Source organism: Callorhinus ursinus, unplaced genomic scaffold, assembly GCF_003265705.2.
Source record: "Callorhinus ursinus isolate GAN/ISIS: 27379988/994484 unplaced genomic scaffold, GSC_fseal_2.0 scaffold12, whole genome shotgun sequence".
Classification (NCBI taxonomy): domain Eukaryota; kingdom Metazoa; phylum Chordata; class Mammalia; order Carnivora; family Otariidae; genus Callorhinus; species Callorhinus ursinus.
In genome coordinates this window covers 12,348,079-12,366,365 of record NW_027397074.1, presented here as the reverse complement: position 1 = coordinate 12,366,365, position 18,287 = coordinate 12,348,079, and the positions used below count along the sequence as shown (strand labels likewise).

At 32.8% G+C, this 18,287-nt stretch overlaps 1 protein-coding gene across 3 annotated transcripts in view; it reads left to right on the top strand.

Annotated features, from left to right (window-relative positions):
• SEMA3A (semaphorin 3A) overlaps positions 1–18,287 on the top strand; it is a 472,351-nt gene that overhangs the window by 361,870 nt on the left and 92,194 nt on the right. For all 3 annotated transcript variants that reach the window (XM_073898730.1, XM_073898731.1, XM_025873255.2), the window contains one exon: positions 15,029–15,122. In XM_073898730.1, coding sequence (XP_073754831.1) covers positions 15,029–15,122 — 94 coding nt within the window. The remainder of the gene's footprint in view (positions 1–15,028; positions 15,123–18,287) is intronic.

Sequence of the window (18,287 nt, the reverse complement as noted above, 5' to 3'; positions counted from 1 at the left end):
TTATACAAAACTAAACCAGATTCAAAAACCAAGCCAATGAACATATAACAGCTGAAATTTCATTGACCTAGTTGGTGCTTCTGAGCCTACCTACACACCCACCACTTGTGTGATCACTGATGCTCAGCCAAGCAGAAATCTAGACTTGAAGCAGGTCAACAAAACTAAACATAATTATAATGGCACTTGAGATGTAGCTTGTATAAAGAATAATGCCTTTACAGAATTAGCTATGGATTTAGGAATAAATGTTGTAACTAATCCTCCAAAGGTTACCATGGAAAGAGGCAGGATTATTTGCTGGAAAAGATTCTAAAGCTGAGATAGTGAATTACTTATTCTCTCTGAACTTTAGTGATTTTATTGATTTTGATGGACTATGTCAAATAGTAATTTTAATAAATCTAAACTACCTAGAAGTCCTGGTTATCCTTTATTTGAGTCAGTCATTATTTTGGTTTTATTTACATTTATTATATGCAATTTTTTAAAAAATATGGACATTTTTAAAGCTAGATGGTCTTATTATTTAGTTAGTTGTATTTGTATTTAATTGTTAATCAATATTAATAAGTATATATTACGAATCATCTCTCATAAGTTGCTCATAATTTAATGCCCTTTAATATAGATTTAAAGATAGAAAATATTATTTATCAGAAATTGATTTATTTGCCAAAATAATTTAAGTGATCATTTTTCAAATTTGGACCTCCTTTGCATTTTGACAATCTATGTTTTAAAAATCTTTGTACTTCTTTGAAGAGGTGTCCAACTGTTCAATTCTTATATCAGATTTTGAGGATAAAAACTATCTTTTTATTATAACTTTGATGGCACAGCAATGAATAGCACTAGCAGTTGGCATTATATGTTATTTAAATGATCCTGTAAAATTTGGACATTTGACTGTGTACTAATGTAGGTATAGAATACTGATCTGAGAGCATGACACCTGCAATGTTTTAGTAATGCCAAAAACTCAAAATGTAGTTTTTCTATCCATGTGGAGATTTTAGACTGCTTAAATTTTTTGTGAGTTAGAAATAATAACAGATTCATACAGGTATTCCTTGAGCTTAAAACTAATAGCATTATAAACTTTGCCTAGATTTGCAATGTTCAAGATGCTTTTAGATTTTCTTCGTCATCCTTTGAAAAGGACCTCAGGACTAAATTTTTACAAGGTAATGTAATAATAGTACCTTTTCTTTTTAAATTATGCAAGGTCATAAAGATGACTAAAAGAAAATATATTTCTGTTGCAAATACAATTGCTTTATTTAGAGTTACAGGATTCTTCAGTGATTATAATAATATTAAGAATTACATAAATTCCTCAGGATTTACTACTCCACAATATACTCACTGCCTTTTTCATTATCTTTCCCGTTCTTTTGTTATCATTTTGATCTCTTTCCACTTCCCGCCACTTATCCTTGTTATTCAGCTTTGCAACTAGAATGCAGCTCAAATAAATAGTTCACCATTTGAAAATGAATTAAATGTATATAATATAGTCTGCTCTTTCAAAAGCATTACTTCTTGCCTCTGAGTGTGCTAGCACACAACAGTAGCATGGATAATGAAGCTGATGATAACATACTGGTAAAGGGAGCAGAATTAAAGCAAAACTGCCAAGCAAACCAAAAAGCTACCCCAAAGGTATAATCTTTTTTTTTTTTTTTAAGTAATTTTCTTCTGGGCACCTGGGTGGCTCAGTTGGTTAAGCGTCTGCCTTTGGCTCAGGTCATGATCCCAGGGTCCTAGGATTGAGTCCCGCATCAGGTTTCCTGTTCTGCAGGGAGCCTGCTTCTCCCTCTGCCTCTCTCTGTCTCTGTCTCTCATGAATAAATAAATAGAATCTTTTTTTTAAAGTATTTTTCTTCTGCCACCATGAGGTAGGTCATCATTAATCCTATTCATCATAGTGTTAGAAACAAGTAAAAAAAGGAAGAAGGCAGAAGAAAATAGGATGCTTTAGTCAATATTATAATTTTTAAAAAGTCTGTTTTCTTAACCTTTAACATACATTTTAGTCTGTGGGTATCTGTATCTTAAAATACTTGTGAACCTACTATCATACTTAAGATTTTAAAATATATAATATTAAGTTGTACACATTTATATGTAACATATATATGAAGTCAAATATATAGAATACATACATATGTATGTATATGTACGTATGTGTATGTGTATTTATAACTATAATGCATAGATAGACCTAATCAGTAGTCCAACATAACTTTTTTACATTTGCCTTTTTTATTCCAATTTTTCTATTAGCATACATATTTATTTAGGGGACTTCTGATTGTAATTATGTGTATTACCCATCAACGTTGATCAAACATAGACTTGGGTAGATAATAACAGTTTTGTTTTTTTGTTTTTTAATTCACCAGTGCCTAGACAGAGCACAGTTTTGCTAAATTTTTCTTTTCTTTTATTCCCACATCTATCCAATGTTCAAGTTGAGCCATTCTTCTAAGTATGCCACATATATATCATGTGCATTCTTTATTCAACTTATTTAAACTATCTCTTCATTTTGAATTTGCATAACACAAAATAGGTAGGAATAGATGTCATAACTTAAAGTAATTAATTTTTACTACTCTCAATTTTTATGTGTTAATACTCTCCCTACCCCTAAAACTTTAAATTTTGTAATGACAGGGAATAAAGTACATTTTTTAAGAAAAATAAATGGCCATGAATAAGCTGAGCAAGATATTGAGCTTTCAACTACTCTTTTTTCAAATTTTATTTTATTATGTTATGTTAATCACTGTACATTACATCATTAGTTTTTGATGAAGTGTTCCGTGATTCGTTGTTTGCGTATAACACCCAGTGCTCCATGCAATACGTGCCCTCTTTAATACCCATCACCAGGCTAACCCATCCCCCCAGCCCCCTCCTCTCTAGAACCCTCAGTTTGTTTCTCAGAGTCCATAGTCTCTCATGGTTCGTCTCCCCCTCCGATTCCCCCCCTTCATTTTTCCCTTCCTACTCTCTTCTTCTTTTTTTTTTTTAACATATAATGTATTATTTGTTTCAGAGGTTACAGGTCTTAAAATTATTTATAGTAAAGATTTATTGTTTTGTCTAATTAAAAATGTCACTTAGAATGATATAAATTTCAGTCCATGTGAATGGTAATTTTAGATGTACAGTTTAATTTTCAGCATCAAACATTCTAATTAATCCAAATAAAAATGCTTGATTTATTCTAGATTATATAATTATGATTGTTTATTTGATAACAAAGAAATCTGGCTTAGGCAGAAACTGACTTCTACCAGTTAGATTCATTTATAAATAATTAAGACTTTTACTGTAATAGATTAGAAATAATGACCCAAAAGCCCAACTCAACATATGATATAGATATGTCTCTATGGTCATTAATTTGAAAGCAAAAGAAGTCACCCAATGGCTGGGTACTTCTGTAAGGACTGCTGTGCCTGTATTTTTCAGTAGTTAACTATACACTCTTAAAGTTCAACTCTTAAGGATTCTGGATAATTAATTTAGATATAAATATTTGGAACAGTCCATTTTTTAAATAAAAGAGACATTGTGAAGAGTGGTATTTACATAGATAGATAGATAGATAGATAGATAGATAGATAGATCGATCAACTTAATTATATGAAAAGAATGAGCAAAAAACTATGGAAATTTATGATGCTGTGACAATTAGAGTTTCACGTCACTTTGAAGTCCCCATTAACTTCTGTTTAACCATGATTAATTGCTAAACCTTATAGTGTTCCATCATGAGATATCTGAGCATGAGCACATTCCTTCTGAGGATTTTGTCATATGAAGTAAATCTGAAAAATGGGGACTAGTAGGTATAGATGCAGTGTATTTTTGGTGATTCAGGTAAGTTATAATACTTTATAGGGGTTGCAAACTCAAATGCCTATGGTGACCATACAGGTGACATAAAAAGATGAAGAAGGAAACACAAAACTGTAGGGAAGAGTGGAATGGATTGTCCCATGAAAAGTCCTAAGTCTCATGAAAAGGCATTCAAATTCAAGATTTCAAAACCTTGTGCCAGCAAATAAAGCATGTCTCTGGGCCACATTCAGTCCATGCGCTGTCAGTTTGAAGATTTGCTTAGATAGTAAGATACAGAGACCCTGTAGAGACCCTGTTTTTTTAAATATATGAGCTACATGATTATTGCATAAAATATGAAGAAAGAGAAAAACAATATAAATAGAAAAAATATGCAAATGACATAAGCTAGAGACTTAATATTATAATGAATTTCCTTCAGTTTTTTTCATGCATCTTCTTACATAATTATTGCATTATTGCTTCAGTAACGTTTTCATAGGTATTAATTTTAGGTATTATAATTGATAGACACATCTATTATAATGCCTGTATTATAGTCAATTATGTAGGCATGACATAATTTACCACCCCTTTCTTACTGGTATTTAATTTTTTTTTCAGTATTCTAAATTACATGATGAACTTTATCTTGTTTTAATTTTTTCCTTTTTTTCTTTGCATTTGTATATATTTCCAAAAGTAAAGTAATCAAGTGTGTGGATATTTTTGAGGCTCTTTCTAATTCCCAAATTATTCTCTAAAACTTCTATTCTCACAAAGAATTTATAGTAAGTATTCTCTCCTACAGTACCTCTGCCAAAATAATAAATATTTAAATATTTCCTAATTTGCGAAACAAAAACCATATATTTACATCATATGATTATGACAATACTTAAATGACCAAGTTTCACTTAAACATATCTTGGTATAAATAAAATGTTACTTCTATTGGCCTAATTATTTCCCAGATAGTATCTATGAAACAATCTTGAAATGTAAAGAATCCACATGAGTAGATGTCAATACTTCTTACAGTACATATGTTTCTTTCTATTGGCATATTTACATTTAAGTTGATAAAAATTCCCAGTGGTATCTAATCACAGATGTGACAAACATATTTGTAAAAGCAACTGTTAAAAAAGTAATAGCTATACTTTCATAATTTAGGATTAAAAAAGTCTGGTGCTTTATGAAATGATAAGATAGCAAATAAAAATGTAATTATGCTTTGAACATAGAAGACTTAACATGCACATGGAAAGAAAGATCAAGTTAATTCTTCTACTATTTTATTTTTGGGGGGGCCAATGATTTGCTCTTTGGTTGAACTTACTTTATCAGGTCTCACTGGGGTAAAACACTGTAGAGTAAATTGTTCATGTTCTGGAATTTCTCATTCTAACCAAGATAGAATTTTTCCTTTCATTGTTACATACCTTGGGAGTTAACAAGCATTTGTAGCTGAATAATTATACTATGACAGGTATGTGTTATCTGCATAAACTCAAATTAAGCTCCTATTAAAAACATAATCTGCATGAAGTATGAACACATATGCTTTCTGTTTTCCTTGGTTTATACCATTAATTTTAATGATGACAGAAAGCAGATGAATTATGTCACTGTTTGAGGAACCCAGATAAATTCAGGTTCCTTAAATTTAGAAGGCAAATCCTATTTAATCCAGCTGTAAGGACTGTATATTGTTATGAGGATAAAGTGATACTACTTTTTCACAAACTTGGGAACAAAGCAATTTCATTTACTTTTTTTTAATAAGGTTAGAAATATGTTAATTCCTTCTACTTGTCTTTACTATATTAATAGTATAATGCAAGGGCTGTATTAAATACAGTTTTATCTGTCATGATCACTTCCGTTTAGACTAATTCAAGGCCTAACGTGTGAACTACAGGGAATGCAAAGTTCGGTTAAGAGGTATTACTATGACAGCATTTTATGTATGATGTGTATTCATGAAGTAACGTGGTTGTGCAAATCAAGTACAAAAAAATAGGTTTTTATAATTTCTCCAGCTATTCTTGATTTTAGAAATTGGCTACCTGGCTTGATACATACTAGCAGTGTGACATTAGGCAAGTCACTTTTTCTCTTTGTTACTCCATCTACAAAATTAGGATAATCACACTATGTATTTCAGGGGTATTGTGAGGGTAAAAAGTAATACCTCCAAAGCACTTAGGAGACTGTGCTTGCCTAATAGTTGCTTAACAGATATTAGCTATTGTTATCATCGAAAATGAGTTATCAACATGCTATCATAGCAAAGATATATCATTCAAAATATATTTATGATAATTAAAATTATAATTAACTAGATTTCTGTATGGTTTAAATATCTCTCTGTTAAAACACAGTATATTTTATTTAATCCTTGAGGCAAATCTGTGGATTATTTCCATTTCATAGATTAGAATATTGGCACTTCACAAAAATCAGTAATTGGCACAATGAGTCATAACATCTAGGTTTCATAATCCATAAACAATATTTTATCACATCTACCTTAAAATACAAATGACAGGAATTTTCTGGATCACAGTAAAGCCATATGATCTCTGTAGACCAATTTCAGAGGTAAGATTTCTTCTCTACTAACACAATGCTTGAACAGGTATAGACATTGAAATCAGTGGGGCCAGGAGCCAACCATCCCTACTTAGGTTTAACCTGTAGATGAGCTTAATGGAAGTGTCTGCCCTGACGATGTTATCCGTCTTTCTGTTTTGGAACCTAAGAATTTCTCAGGAACAGAAATTATATTCAATAAAAAAGTCTTATGTATCTAGAGAATGATCATAGATCATGAATATTAAACTGGGCAATATTTTATGTAACTGACATTTTTATTATTTAATAGATAAAATTTATTTTTGTTATAACAGTTATATAGTTGATTTTGTAGCTTTACTTGCTGAGGAAAATTCCCTTTCTAGGGTGTATATGTAAAAAAAGTAGTGGTAGTTATTGAGTAAGTATAATAATAATTACTATTGACTAAATATTTTAGCATCAAATGACTACATTTTGGCTTTAAAACCAAATATTATAGTTCTTATACATCGAAAACTACTCAAATCAAGGGGCGCCTGGGTGGTTTAGTCAGTTAAAGTCTGACTCTTGATTTCAGCTCAGATCATGATCTCAGAGTTGTGAGATCAAGCCCCATGTTGGGCTCCGCGCTGGGCATGTAGCCTGCTCAAGATTCTTTCCTTCTCCTTCTCTCTTTCCTCTTTGCTACCACATGTACTCTGTCTCAAAAAGAAAAAAAAAACTCAAAACACTTAATATGAAAAGAAGGCATTGTTGGTATACTCAGACTTAAAAGTCCTTATAAGTAAATCCTTTTCTTGAACTTGTCTTTCACTGAGGTTTTTTTGTTTGTTTTCTTTTGTTTTATATCCCATTAATAGTCATTTATTTGCCGTGATGTTTTATTTTATTTTATTGCAGAGAAAGATAAAATTCTAATATGATATAATATAGCTGAAGTCATAGTTAAATCTAAGGCAGGACTAATACATTTTAATCAGTGCAGCAAAATTATATTTGCTTTATTCATATAACATTCAGTAACAGAGACCAGGGCTACATTTCTTTTGTATCTTCTATAATGTACATTGTTAAGTAACTCTTTCTGACAGTTTTTATGAAGTTTATTATTTGTAATTGGTCTTATATTCTTTCCAGGAGCCAAGAACTTTTAATAGGTCTCAACTTTGAAATCACTGTGGAAAATAAGGAGGTTCAAACAGGCCAGGAAACTAAGTTTGAATGATTAGAATAGCAGAAGGATTGGGACTGAAGTTCAGAAGCTGAATTTATAAAAATAAATGAATTCCAAGTAACAGTATATGGAGAATGAAACGGAAAATGGGTTTTAAAAATCTGGATATCCCTGCATATGCTCAAGGAGGGGAGACAAAGAGCCAGAAGCAAATGTCCAAGTTCAGAGTGATAGGATAATAGAATCACACCATGTTAGAAATAGAAAGGTCTTTATAAAATAACTGATTTGGAAACTCTGAACATGACTACCACATAAAGTCAATAATCCCTAAAGACTGCTTCTAAAACATGTATATGCTTAGCTTCAGTTTTCTTGAGGAAATAATCCATAGCTTTGCTGGAAAATGAAAGGGATTCTGTTGCAAAAGAAGTTTAACAAATGTGAGCTACAAAGAAGCTTGACCAAATAACTTGACCAAGACACCAACATACAGCGTATAAAAATTCTTTAAATCGCTGTAATGTGTAAAAGGACCTAATGCTCCCCTCCCCCGACAATGGCAACAGTTCTTTTCCTGCCACCAGGCATGTATGTCTCTACATCATCCTACACATCATTGTCAGATTCATCATAATATTGCACCTCTTTGATGCTATTGTTCTCCAGCTAAAATTATCACTGTGTCACTGACACCTTCTGAATACACATTAAAGTGCTTATTTTGGCACAGAAAACTTTCCACAGTTGATTCCAAATGTATTTTTTAGCCTTATCTCTTAATGTATGTATGTATTCTTCATTGTCTAAATTCAACTTTGTTATTTATCAAATATGAATTTATTTGTGAGGGGATTTTATTCATGCTGTTTCCCCCAGATAGAATAATCTGCCTCACTGCTTCCTCTGCCCTCTCTCTACGAGCTTCTCTGACCCTCTGCACCCACAACCAGTGCACACACATACGCACATACGTGCTCACAGATACACTCATCTCTCACCAAAATACATCTTTTAAGTGTCAAATCAAATAAAGCCTTTTTTTTTTTCCTATGCTGAAACAGAAAATTAACCCCATTTTGAACTCGTGTGGCTTCCAGTTTCCACTGTTTTAGGGTACCTCTCACATACTCTGTGTGGCAAACCCAATTTTTTTAAGTATAGGGGTTAAAAACATGGATTTGGAAAGAGTTCTGTTATCAAATTCTTATTACACCACTAATCAGCTTTATGACTTCGAATATTATATGTAAATGTCTCAGTTTCTCGTCTCATCTCATTCTCATCTCAAAGCTGGCATAATAATAGTTAGAGGTATTTGAAGATTAAAGTGAAATAATATACTTGAAGCACTAGGACATCATTAACCTTAGTATATGTTCATTGTTAAGTGAAATAACCACTAAATAGCATTATAAGCATATAATATTGTAGGTATATAACGTATACATGTATATAGTGTAAGGTATATAATGTGCTGTTGTTACATATTTTTTATTTCTTGTACCTCCACATTTCAAATATAATTCTTAATCACAGATCACCATGTATTTATCATATTAATGCTTCATAAAACTTTCTAAAATAGAAAGATGAAATACCAGTAAGAAATTATGTATTTTCTAAGTAGAAATTACATTTGGCAAGCCCAAATAGCTCTTCTAGTTTGCTTTTCCATTTGCCTGTATCGAGGAGCTCCTACACATAAGTTCTGTTGAGTACAAAATGGTGAAGTGGAATGGCTACACTGGAATGATAGGATACACAGCAGAGAGATTACACTGGTCAGAAAGATTTTTAAAGTTCTGCAAAGGAACATTCTGGTAAATTTACCTTCAATGAAGTTGCCTCTAAATAAGAGGGGTAGTTCTTATTAATAAGGCACAATGAAAATTATTAAAGAGGAACAGGGATGTAAAAACGAAAGGACTGTATGGTTATACTCTGTCACTAGGTTTTATTTTTTTATCATTTATGTAAGAGTAAACCCATACTTGAAGGGTATAACAAGTATCAATAATAAAAAGTAACGCAATAACACGAAAAAGTTAAAGGATATGATTTTTCCTAGAGCTTACTTTAAAACTTGCTTTAATATTTGAATTGTATAGTCTGCCTCTACCACACAGCTGGGCTCATCTGGGTCATATCCTTAACGCCCCTAGAGTCCAGGGCTTATATCCTTTCTTTTCCTGTGACATAGTTTTTCTATAAGGCCTCTTCGACTCAGTCACACACTCATTCATTTATTCTCTCATTCTTTCACTGAGCTTTAACTCAATTCTATTTTAGTATTTGAAAAAATACATAGCGAATAATTTTTTCCTTCAACTCAAAATAATTTAATAGGGGAAAAAAGAACATATGCATCATAGAATATCAAAGTTGAAGGTAACAAATGACACTAAAGGAGTATGACTAGAATGCTATGCAAGTTCCAGGGAGAAATTATTTTTTCTGCTGGGGAAAATCAATGAACATTTGATGGATCGCACATCATGACCTAAACTTTAAGTAATGAGTAGAATGTGTACCTGCATGGATTAAAGAAAAGTGATTCAAATGGAAGAAGAATGACATACAGGACTATTTGGGACATGTATTTATTCATCTGGACTGACTGCCATTAAAAGGTACTTAGTATAATCCTGGTTAATAAACATAAAAAACTGGTGTTTTTAATTAGTATAATCCCTACTTGTAGATTTTATGGACTTTTTTTCTTTTTTTTTTTTTACTATGACTGTGGTGTGATGACAAGTCTTCTTTCCTTGGAGGCCTTCCTGATTTCCAACTTTATTCTTTGCTGTTATGGGAATGGGATTCAGGATCTAGAGCTGCATTGTCCAGTAGAGCTTCTGTGACAATGGGAATGTTTGCACCTATGCAGTCCTGTATTCACAAGCCTCATGTGACTGTTGAGCACTTGAAATATAGCTAGTGTAACTGAGGAGTGGAATTTTTAGTTTTAATTAATTAAATAGCCGCATGTGGCTCATGGTTATAATATTGCACAACATAGATCTAGTCACCTTTTTAGGAAAAGTAAATTCCAGATGAATTTGATCCACAAAAACATCTCCTTTGGGCAAAATACAGTATGCCATAGTATTTCCTGTGAGATCCTGTTAAATCCCGTCTTTGCTGAAGCCAATATAGTCATTGCCTGTGTAGTATTGTTAATTAGGATATGCACAAAGGAAGCTAATAAATTATATCTGCAGGAATCTCTTAAGACTTCTCCTAGGAAGAGGCTTTTTAATTTACTCTTAAAGGAAGTTCACCCTGGGGTTGAGGGCTGAGGGTAGGTGAGGGGGGGGAAGGAAGAGGTTTCAAACAGAGATGAGAAAAAGCATAGTGTGACCAGGGAATACTTGATTATTCAATATAACTGGCAAACAAGGTGTGTCTTGTGAAGAGCAAGAGAGGAGAAAGAGCAATTTGAAAAAAATAGAAAAATACGTTTTTAAATACTGTCCATGTATTGGCTTGACTTAATCTTATTTTGTTTCCCACCCAAAATGGTCATTCTATCATATATATGTAGGATTTTCTTTTTTTTTCTTTCTTTTTACAAACATCGTTTATGTTTTAATCATTAAATAAAACAACTGAAATCACAATTTTGTTACCTAAATTTATTACTTGGGGAAGATTGAGTTTTAGGAAATTTATTGCCATGATGTCACCAATGGTTTATAATTTATAAGACTTTGGATTAGACATTAGCACAGTTATTATTTCCTCTAATGCCTTACCTCACCACAGTCTAATAACATTCAGGAAATCCAAAAGACAAAGGAGAAAGAGTGGTCTTGAAAGCTAAAAATAGTTGCTGAAAACTGATGCAATCATGTAATAAAATATGGCCCAATAACTTATATGATATGCTCATAGTATCTGCTAAAGCAATTAGAATCCGTGCAACTAGATTTTTGTTCATGGATTTCTAAAAATGAAAATTACTTCAGCCCAAGTAAGACATATAAAGCTATGAAGTTTAATTGTGTACATTGGTCTTAGGATCTCTGGTCTTATTACTTGCACATGTAATCTATTTAACACTCTTAAAACAGAAAATCATTGAGTAGCAATCAGATTTCAAAAGGCCTCTAAGCCGAGCCAGAAGGTTGTCTATGTGATATGTTACATATGACAACAATAGGATGTTATTATTCAGTTACATTAACACACTGTTTTGTGTTGTTTACAATGGGTTAATATCTTTACACATCTAATAGGTCTCTTTCACAAGATAACAAAAGTAGCAATGTAGGTGTTTCTTTATATCAATCACATTGAATTTATCAGACATATTAAAAGGATAGTCTGTTGGGTGCCTGGGTGGCTCAGATGGTTAAGCGTCTGCCTTCGGCTCAGGTCATGGTCCCGGGGTCCTGGGATCGAGTCCTGCATCGGGCTCCCTGCTCCTTGGGAGCCTGCTTCTCCTGCTTCTCTCTCTCTCTCTCCCTCTGTCTCTCATGAATAAATGAATAAAATCTTTAAAAAAAAAATAAAAGGATAGTCTGTTTTAGTTGAGAAATTTTACACATACTATAATTAGTGATATTTTTCAGGAAAGCTTTTGAACTAGACTGTGGTCTGGCTATAGGTTAAGAAAAATTTTCAGTGCATCTAGGAAGTCTGTGGCATTTAGAGATATTTTAAACTCCCATCCTAATTTCCAATGATGAAAACACAGGCATGCATTTCCACTGTGGCACAAGAGATACCAATCAGTATAGGAAAGAATGATTTTACTGTGGCAACTATAAACAATGGAAAAATGAAATTAATGGATTTTTTTTTAGAACATACTTTCAGAAGGATTTAGGAATTGCCCGAGGCCCAGAATTAATCAAAGAGCCAGGGATGATAGTTCTGTTTGATATCAACAACTTTGTACCCGATTACTGTATGTAATGGGTATAAATTTTATATTATAAACATTCATATGTGAGAAATGTCTTTTACGTCCCTATTCAGGAATCAAATTATGTTTATTCCAGGCTCCCTTGTCAGTAGGCTGGAAAGGAAATTCAGTGTTTTACCCTTTAATAGAGTCATATAAGAATATAGAATTACCCAGAAATTTGGGTAAGAGTTACATTTAAAGGAGAAAGGGGAAGCGGAAAGGCCAGCTTTGAACACATTATCTGACACCATGACAAAGGGTAGTTTTTCATCTTCTCTTGAACTGTAACTGACGTGCTTAACCTCTCTGCTATGAAGTTTAATCCTTGACCTTGTAAATCAAGTATTAAACATGAGGTTGGAAGAACTTCTTATCTACCTTGGCATTGTCTTATTAACTTGGACACATGTTCCGAGACATCAAGTGTCTCATATTTTGATGGGTACCTCTTATATCTTTTGTCAGTTTTGTAAAATGTCTTATAAAGACAAGAAATTTGTAATAATACTTATAACAATATTTTCAACCACATCATGACTTCTCTCTGCTGCTTCCTTATTATGAGAAATAATCACATATACAAATTTTAATAACATTTTCTGTGATTTGTAGCAATAGAGTGTATATCTTTTACTGAGCATATTTCTTTTGGCTTATTACCTAATTTTTATCAAAATATATCTAAGTAATGCTTAAGGGATTCTTCTGTATTTTTTCTTGGCATATGTCAAGTTTCGTATTATCCTTTTAATATTGAAGTGCCTATGATAAATTTGTATTTGTAAACAGGTTTATAATCTGGTTACTTACATAACTGTCTTAAAGTAATATTTCTTTCAGATTATGCTGGGAAAAGTTTACAATAATGATAACAATACATGTCAGATTTTCATATTCTTCTGTTATAGGGGTTATGAGAGCAGTATTAAAGTAAAAATAATGTTCATTTTTTTATTTTGCTGCTTTAAAAATGCTTCATTACAGTTCTTTAATCCTTATAATAAACATGGGAGGTTAAATATCCCATTGGCATTGACTTTTAGAGACCTGCGGCTCAGAGAGATTAATTGGTGACCAAAAAACAAGAGCTAATCCTTAGCCCAAATGGGCCTGACTTCTGAGTCACTGCCCTTCCCACTACAACTCAGCACAGTTCTGAGAAACCTCATAAATTTCTGTGCTCTGTAAATTTCAGAAATGAGCTGAAGGACCATCATTGCCAGGGGATAGCTAATTACCAATACAGAATCATTGCGAGGAAAGGATAAAATCGGTAATTCTCACTCACAGTAATAAAGATGGAGAATGCTTTTGGTTTGCTTCCTTTTGCACTCTTCCCTAACTCAAATGAATTTTAAGAGTCATAATTTGAACCTCTGCCATTAGCTCCATCAGAAATATTAAATGTTAAATAAAGTGATCCTTATTGGCCATCAAATGAACACCCTTTATTTTTCTAAGGAGATAGAAAATACTTCATGGGAATAGTAGAGAAATTGCCAAAAACCTATTTTACTTCAGTCTCTGGACAAGTTAATGTGCTACTGGAAAAAGCATATATATTCTGACCTAATTAATTCCCAGAGAATTTGGTTCTAAAAAGAGTGCTTAGAAATTACCCCTCTCCCCAATTTACTCCACTGTCACATAGACATTTCAGTAGCTTGATGCATACTGAGAACAGGGTCTCAGTCATGAGTTAGTTACTTCCTTCTTAAGGCTTTTGCTGCAGAGCTTTCTGGAATACTTTCTACCTTGGTACTTGTCAGATGTTCACTCCAGTTCCTGGGTACTTGAGCCTCAGCTGAGCAGATGTTCCACTGAGAAAAATGTGTCACCTCTGTGCTGGTGTTCTGATGACACTACCTCTAGGCACACCTCCCCTAACATCCGGTTTGATATTTCACACTTACGGAAAGTGAGGAAGATAGTTTCAGTTATCTTCCACCTTCTCATGTGAGTGATTTAAAAATGCTTGAGAAGCATATAAACAGAAAAGTTGTAGGAATGATAGAATGGGGGAAGTGAAGGCTATGCTGTTTAGCATTTCCTTCTGGAAGGTACATATGGAAAAATAAGATATGTATTTTGTTCTAGATCTAATATAGTGGATTGCTCTTTTTTTCCTCTATGTGAAGGAAGAAAGAGTCATTTAAATTTAAAATTCTCTCCTTTCAAGAGCCATTATGGTTGTGCTTCGCATACCTATGTGATAAGATGATCACTCTATTCTTATCAGGACATGTTTTATTCCTTAGAGTTCATTTATACATTATTACTTATAACATGCTAAATGTTACTAAAAATCACTGAGCTAAGTAGATATTTGGCTAGTAATAGTTGGTTTTCATCCACTTAAGTTATTTTGCCATCTCTAAAGTTTACCAAATAATATCCCTTGATGGTGGACATGAGTACTCAACTTCTCTCTGGTTAACAGGTATGTTAACATAGTTCCTCTTATAAATAAATTTGGTCCTTCTTTTTCTTTTCTACAGGATAACATTTTTAAGCTGGAGGACTCACATTTTGAAAATGGCCGTGGGAAGAGTCCATATGACCCTAAACTGCTGACGGCATCTCTTTTAATAGGTGCGTAGTCAACAATCAGTTAAACAGTGAATTTTCTATAGATAATAACCAGATTGCATGTTCTTTTTTATATACCAAGACTTTCCGTTATTAATCACAAACTATTTTAGGAGGATGTCAGTTGAGATATTTTCAAATATTTTGAAAAAGAAGAAAAAACACTAAATGCTGCTTTGATTTTTACAGTCTAGTCTGCGATTCTTTTTAATCAAAATGGCTTAATAACTGTCTTTAAAATTGCCTGCTCAATCAGTATACATCCCCACTAGAACTTTAAAATTTATATTCTGAGAGAAAATGGTTTTGGTTTTCATTTTATGAAAGAGGTGTTTCCAGGGGGAATTTTGACAAGTCAGGTGGAAAGAATGAAATTCAGTCTGTCTTGTTCATTGTCGTTAGAAGATTTGTCACACTCTCAACATTTGGACAACTTAATCAGCACAATCAATTTTAATGGCCGTACAATGGGCAGAGACCCTATTGTGTTACCTTGAGTTAATGAAGGACCTCTGTATTCATCTTTTTTTTTAACTTCTTTTTTTAATGTAGCAAAACATTTAATATATTTCCTTTACACATTCCTCTAACCATCTTCTTTTCTGGTTCTTCTTCTTGTCCTTCAACAATATAGCTGGGTAGAGAATGCTTAGTCGTAGTTCTAAAGGATGGAAATAGGAAGATAGAAGTAAGCAGAAGGAGAAAGCTTTAGTCTGTATTGAAAGTTCAAGAATTGTTTCCACATACTTTTAATCACCTTTAGACTATGTTAAATAAACATACAAACAAAAAGTGATAACATCATTAAACAATTATTCTTTTTTTCTTTTAACTTTTGGGCATACCAACAACCAAAAGCACAAAAGATTCTGAGTCATTACCCTGTTCCAGAATATATTTTTCTGTATGATCATGTAGAAATTATATAACTTTTGTTTCCTTTTCTTCTTTTTTCCCCTTTTCTAGGAAATATAGAAAGTAATTACTTGATAATAAAAATAGTAGTGAAACTTATCAGATATAAAATTTCTAATTGAATTTTGAATGAGAAATCTAGATTTTTTAAAAAGGAAATATAGGTTATTATTTGATGGTGTTCTAAGTTCAGTTTTGCCAGTCTTTTGTTTTTAAAAATAACTTTTTTTCTACTTAACAAAATAAACTGTGATCACATTGACTACAGCATTAAGTATGAAGATATATTTTTTCCAGTATTCTCTAGTGTTTTCTTTACCACTGCATTTCACTGATCTCTTTTCTATTAAGGATAAGAACATTACAACATGAATTATCTCCTCTATTGCTTTTCAGATGTAGACAATTTCAGTCCATTTGATCCATTTATGGAGCATTTTAACAAAAGTTTAAGGCCTGAAGGAATGCAGCAAATGTAGCACACTTACAATTTTCCTATTCACAGATGGCCTAGTGATTACATGTGGATGACTTCCTTAAGTGCACACACAGAAATGTGGAAGTTGTCTTAAACAAAGGGGAGGAGTTCTGCCTTGCTCAAACTTGCAGCCTATACTTATTTAAATTGCATACTGAAAAAAAAAAGATATTCCTCAAAAAGCTGTATGTTAAATTGTGCCTAAAGCAGCTTTAATTTGTGGTATGTTTCTCAGTGGGGATTTGCTTGATTATTTATTTTAATATTCCATTGAGAAAGGATGATGACAAGTAAGTATTACGTAGTTCATATGGTATGCCACCACACGAAGTCCACAAAGAATATGAAACTCCACAGTTTGGGTTTTATATTAGAACTTCTTTGAAAAAGCTGTATAAGTTTGTGAAAAGGAAAAGAGAATGAGGGAAGTTTCATGAGTCAAGAAGAGGATGTGTGGCTAAAAAAAAAAAAGCAAAAAAACAGCGAGCTTTTAAATGCAAGTCCAGACTTTACCTCTCCCTCTCCAATCCGTAAAATAATCGAGTAACTTTCAGAGGTGTTTGGTGCTTCTTGACAAGGGAAATTATTCAAGCCAACATAAATTATTTTCTGAGTCAGCTGACTAGCAAGATACAGAAAAATGAACAGGCCATCCTAGACCTTGTAAAATCCCTCAAAATATCTGCAACATCATTTTAATTCAAGAACTGTGACTTTGTTACGTGCTTTCTTTATAACTATGCTATAAATTCTTCCTCGCATAGTACATTTAATTCCCTTTGTTGGGTTTTTCTTGTCATTTTCTCTTGTGCTTCTTTAAAAAGCATTTGATGGAGTTTTTTTCAACATAAATATTTTCTGTAGCACTTCCCAAACTTTTACATACAAGGGTAACACCTGTCTCTGAAATATATAGATTATACATTGTATATTAGAGAATGGCTGTTGGGAAAGCCTATCTGCCCAAGAGATTTTGCATGTATTCTCCTCATTTCAGACATACATTTTCAAGGTAGTTCTGGGCTGTTTCCTTCCCCAGTACTGGGAAATAAAATTTCATGTTTGACTCAAACCACCTATAAACTGGTTAGATGAGTCTTGACAGCAGATACTTTATTAAGTATATCATTAGTCCTTTATTAAGTCCCTTCTGAGTAGTCCCTTATTAAGCAGTTTCAGCCACTAATAAGCTTTCAATCCAGATGACAGCTTAAAAATTAGTTTATGAAATTTATCAAGGGTTAGTTTTGAAAATGCCATAGTTTTTTTTATCATTAATGTTTTTAACAGTCTTTGCTTTTTAGAGCAGTTTTAGGTTCATAATAAAATTAAGAAGATATCAGAGATATTACATATACCCCCCCATACCCACGTATATAGGCTTCCTCACTATCCACTTCCTCCAATAGAATGGTACCTTTGTTACAAGTGATGAACCAACACTGATATAAGGAGGGCACTAGGAGTACTGAGTGTTATATGTAAGTGATGAATCACTAAATTCTACTCCTGAAATTAATAGTACACTTTATGTTAACTAACTGGAATTTAAACAAAATGCCATGGGTTTTTAAGCTGATGACCACAGAAAATATGGATTCTTTCTTGAGCAATGCATAGCTACTAAATTAAGTCTCCAAATCCTACAACATGTCCTAAGTTTTTAGAGGACTATCAGGGAAGGGAGGGAAAACTGGGAAGAAATCAGAGAGGGAGAAAAACCATGAGAGACTCTTAACTCTGGGAAACAAACAGAGGGGAGGGGGGGGGGGGAA